A 4,675-nucleotide genomic window follows, 5' to 3' on the forward strand; every position below is an offset into this window, starting at 1 on the left:
TCTTTCTTTCTCCTTCCTCCTTCCTCCTTTACCTCATCCCAGTTGTCCCTTCATTCTGAGCAGTTTCTTTCCCTTTTACAGCATCTACTGTACCTTTCAGATTGTATTTATTCTTTCAAGTTCTTATGCCAGGGAGACATTATGATGTTAACATATGTGGGTTTGATTAATTTCGCTTATGAGTAAGGTTTCTGGTTGCATCCACTTACCCATAAAGCCTTGAGTTTATCTTTTTGTTGTTGTTGTTTTTCTAGAAATTGAACTTAAGGCCTCGTGCTTGCCAGGCAAGCTCTATACAAGTTTATCTTTCTTTTTTATACCTCAGTGATACTCCATCGTATAAAAACACCACATCTTTTTAATCCATTCTTCAGTTGATGGGCATTTGGGTTGTTTTCCAGATTTAGCTTTGACAAATTGCACGGCTAACAAGACAGGTGTACATGTATTGCTGGGCTATGTTTTTAGTTCTTCTGGGAAAATACCCAGAGGGAGAATACCTGGGTTGATTGGGACTTCTAATCCTAGGTTTTGAGGAATCTCCACACTGATTTCCACAGTGGTTGGACCAGTCTACACTCCCACCAACAGTGGAGAAGGGTTTCTTTTCCGCCACAGCCCCTCCAACATTTGTTATTGGTTGACTTCTTGATGGTAGCTATTCTTTCTGGGGTGAGATGGAATCTCAGTGTTTGTTTTAATTTGCATTGCTTTAATGACCAGTGATGTTAAACATTTTCCAAATATTTATTTGACATTTTTATTTCATCTGAGAAGTGTGTATTCATATTAAAAATTCTTTATATGTTCTAAATAGAAGTCCTTTGCCTAAGGGACAGTTGGCTAAAATTTTTTTCCCTATTTGAAGGTTTTGTTTTTATTTTGTTGGTGATTTCTTTGCATTAAGATGATAATCCCATGTTTGTTTGTTTTTTTGTTGTTGTTGTTTTGTTTTGGTACTGGGATTTGAACTCAGGACCTTTTGCTTGCCAGGAAGGCACTTATACCACTGAGCTATATCCCTGGCCCAAGAATGGAAAAGGATATACAATGAAAATCATCAACACCAAAAAAGAGCTGGAATGGCTGTATTGATCTCAGATAATACACACTTCAGACAAATGTTACTAAAGGCAGAGAAGCAAAATTTATTCCCTAAAATAGTCAACGGATGTGTATGTACAGTGGAATATTGCTTAGCCTTTAAACATAAAGAAATTCTAACATACACTAAACATGAATGAATCCTGGGGACACTATGCTGAGTGAAATAAGCCAGAAAAAAACACAAGTAATGTAGGATTCCACTCAGATGAGGCACTGAGCGCAGTCACCTTCACAGAGACAGGCCATAGGATGGTGGTGCCAGGTGCAGTGCATACCTGTCATGCTAGTAATTACAGGGCTGAGGTAGGCAGAGTGCTGTGAGTTTGAGGCCAATTTGGGCTGTGCAGTGGGTACATGTCACACCATCTGTAGGAGTTCCAAATGGGCCACAAACCTAAATAAAAGATCTATGAAGCCCTCAGAAGAAAAGAAGGACATAGATGACCGTTACGTTGACTTAGGCAATGATGTCTTAGGACATCAAAAGCACATATGACCCACAAAATGGGAGAACATACTTGCAGATAATATGCCTGATAAGTTATTAGAATTCAGAATATATCTAAACAACTAAAAAAAAAAAAAAACACACACAATAAAAGACAACTAACCCACTTTTTGAAATGAATAGGCCTTCCTCCAAAGAAAATACAATGTCTAAGTTAAGATGGCTCAATCTACACTTTTTTTTTTTAACCTTATGATGATACAAACATAATATGTATGCAGTAGAAATCATACTTTTTTTTACTTTTTTGGTGGAACTGGGGACTGAACTCAGGCCCTTGCACTTGCCAGGCAAGTGCTTATTCTACTGAGCTATCTCCCCAACCCAGAAATCATACTTTGAAATTTGATCTTTTTTATGACTAATGATACTGGTACAACACTTTTTCTTGATGTTGGTCAAACTAATGATCCACACCTCCCAATCAGCCATGTGATCACCAAAGTAAGCAACTAATATTTTGGGTTAAGTTATTAAATGCATTTTTAACTTAATGACCTTTTCAACTTACCATGGCTTTACTGAGATGTAACCCTTTATAAATTGATGGTGAATATAAAATGGGTAAGAAGCAGGTAAAAAGATGCTAAACATCACTAGTTATTCTGGAAATTCAAATTCAAATTATAATAAGATATAGCTTCTGGGGCCGGGGAGATGGCTCAGTGGAATAAATGCTTGCCTGGCAAGCGCAGAGACCTGAGTTCAATCCCCAGTTCATTTTGAAGTATAAATTTTATGGTATGAGGGTTGGGGAGATAGCTTGGCAGTCTTAAGTGCCTACCTGGCAAGTGCAAAGAGCCAGGTTCAATCTCAGGTACCTCATGCCATGCCAGACCCTGAATCCTGGGCATGCCATGCTTGCCAGTGAAACCAGGCATGGTGGCACACTCCTGTAATGCCACCCCGGCAAGGCCTAGACAGGAGGGTCACTATGGGTCTGAGCTGTGTAGCAAGACCCTGTGCCAAATAAATAAATAAATAAATAAGATTTTAAAAATGTATGGTATGTTCATTATAGGTCAATAAAAATAGCAATAATAATGATAAAAACTTCAAGCAGAAGGGCTGGCCAAATAGCTCAGCAGATTAAAGCACCTGCTTAGGCAAATGCAGGGACCCAGGCTGTGATCCCTGGGCCTGCTGTGCTGGCCCCACCCCTGGGGCACACTGAGACAGAGATTGAGACTGGGTTTGGTAGGGCACGCCTGTAATCCCAGCACTTGGGAGGCTGTAAGCTGGAGGATCACTCTGAGTCTGATCTATGTTGTGAGACCCTGTAGACTCTGTACTAAATACATTAAAACAACAACAACAAACTTCGAACAGACTACCTCTACAAGGTAATAATGTATTTGAGAGAAAGCATTTCCATTTTAAGTTTGTAGATTGGTGGGTTGATTGGTAGATTTTGGGTCAGGAAAATAAATATTTGGGTGCCTCTGGCCATTGGCTAAGTAGCTGGGAGTTTTGATCAGGATTATCTCTAATTACACTGCCAAGGAAACAGCCATCCCAGAAATGCTCTCAATGGTGAGTGGTGTTTTTATGTCAAGATGCTAAACCAGTAGGAATTGAGATATTTTTCAAACTGCAGCCCACAACCCATCCATAGCAGATAATGAAATTAATTCCAATTTTCTCTCAATGAAATAAAATTTGAAAATTGGAAAATCAGGGGCCAGGGAGATGGCTCAGTGGCATAAGCGCTTCCCTAGCAAGCGCAAGGGCCTGAGTTCAATCCCTGGTTCTGCCAAAAATAAAAATAAAAAATAAAAATTGGAAGATCAGAATGTATCATGCAAGATAAGCTTTGTTTCATGGTAATTTTGCTTCCTGTACATAGGGACACATTTACATCTACCATACCATGGTATAAAAGGTGCTCCTGTGTATTATGATAAAGAAATTCTTTTTTTTTTGGTAGAACCAGGGATTGAACTCAGGCCCTTGCACTTGCCAGGGAAGAGCTTATTCCACTGAGCCATCTCCCCAGCCCCAATAAAGAAATTCTGAGAAACACCAATTTGGTTGTAAGTGCTTGTGAGAAGAGTTCTTAAATTGAATCGGTATGTAGAATTGATAGGAAGTTGACTGTAGGAAGGAAAGATCCAGTTATCGCGGCTCTAACAGTTATACTGTCTCCCGCTCTCATTTGCAGTGATCACTTAGCACGACGGACTCTTCACTACTCTGATCCTTCTCCCCGGATTTTGCGGCTCTCAATAGCCAAGGGCACGGATCCAAACTACGTTCCTCCAAGAAGCGTGAGTGTTCTCGTGTGAGAGAAGTGGTTCCAGATCCACTTTGTGACACCATCCTTTTTTATTCTGAGGTGTAGATTTCCCTTTTCTTTCCACGTGTCTTCACCTTCTGATCAAATGAGGTTTTCTGATTCCCACCCTTATGCCTCATGTGCTGGTCAGGAATAGACTAGAGTGACATCCCAAGCAGTTGTGGGAGCTGGTGGGGATGTGGTTGGGAGGTTGTGACCAAAGCTTGGATATGGATCTGAAGAGACAGAGGTACGGGGGTAGGTAGACGGCCCCCTGGAAGGCTCCTGGGCCCATGACCTCTGACCTCCTTGGGTGGCAGTACTATGGCAAGCAAAAACATTGTAATTACACCCAGGATTTGGAGGTAGATTTATTTATGTTTATAGGCACTGATCAGGGTAATTCCCAAAATATCAGGCCCCAATCTTGGTGGTCTAGGGCTTAAATGGGATAAGCAAGCAGGAAGCAGAAAGGCTTGTCAATTGGGGATTGGTTTACACAATGTGCATCACAGTGACCAGGCATTTCTAAGAGACAACAGCAACTGGAACTGGAGCAGGAACTACTGCCAGGGCAACTAAGAAACCCAATTACGCCAGCTGGAAGGGTAGGACATTTTCTGTTACAGCAGGATTGATTATAATGGGTAAGAAAGTGTCAGCAGTAGATAAGGGTTTAAAAATCCATTCACTGGGTTCAACCCATAATGTCCCATTCAATTTTATTTTATTTTATTTTTTTTTTACTGAGAAAAAAGTATATATTTAGAATTAGCCAGCTGGAC

The 4,675-nt window shown here is 40.5% G+C and overlaps 1 protein-coding gene across 1 annotated transcript in view; it reads left to right on the plus strand.

Moving 5' to 3' along the window:
* The window catches only part of Thegl (theg spermatid protein like), a 51,806-nt gene that overhangs the window by 32,805 nt on the left and 14,326 nt on the right, over nt 1–4,675 (plus strand). The window contains exon 6 of the mRNA XM_023711011.1: nt 3,774–3,882. Within this exon, the coding sequence (XP_023566779.1) occupies nt 3,774–3,882 (109 nt within the window). The remainder of the gene's footprint in view (nt 1–3,773; nt 3,883–4,675) is intronic.

This window comes from Octodon degus, unplaced genomic scaffold (genome assembly GCF_000260255.1).
Source record: "Octodon degus isolate 3935 unplaced genomic scaffold, OctDeg1.0 scaffold00019, whole genome shotgun sequence".
Taxonomy (NCBI): Eukaryota; Metazoa; Chordata; class Mammalia; order Rodentia; family Octodontidae; genus Octodon; species Octodon degus.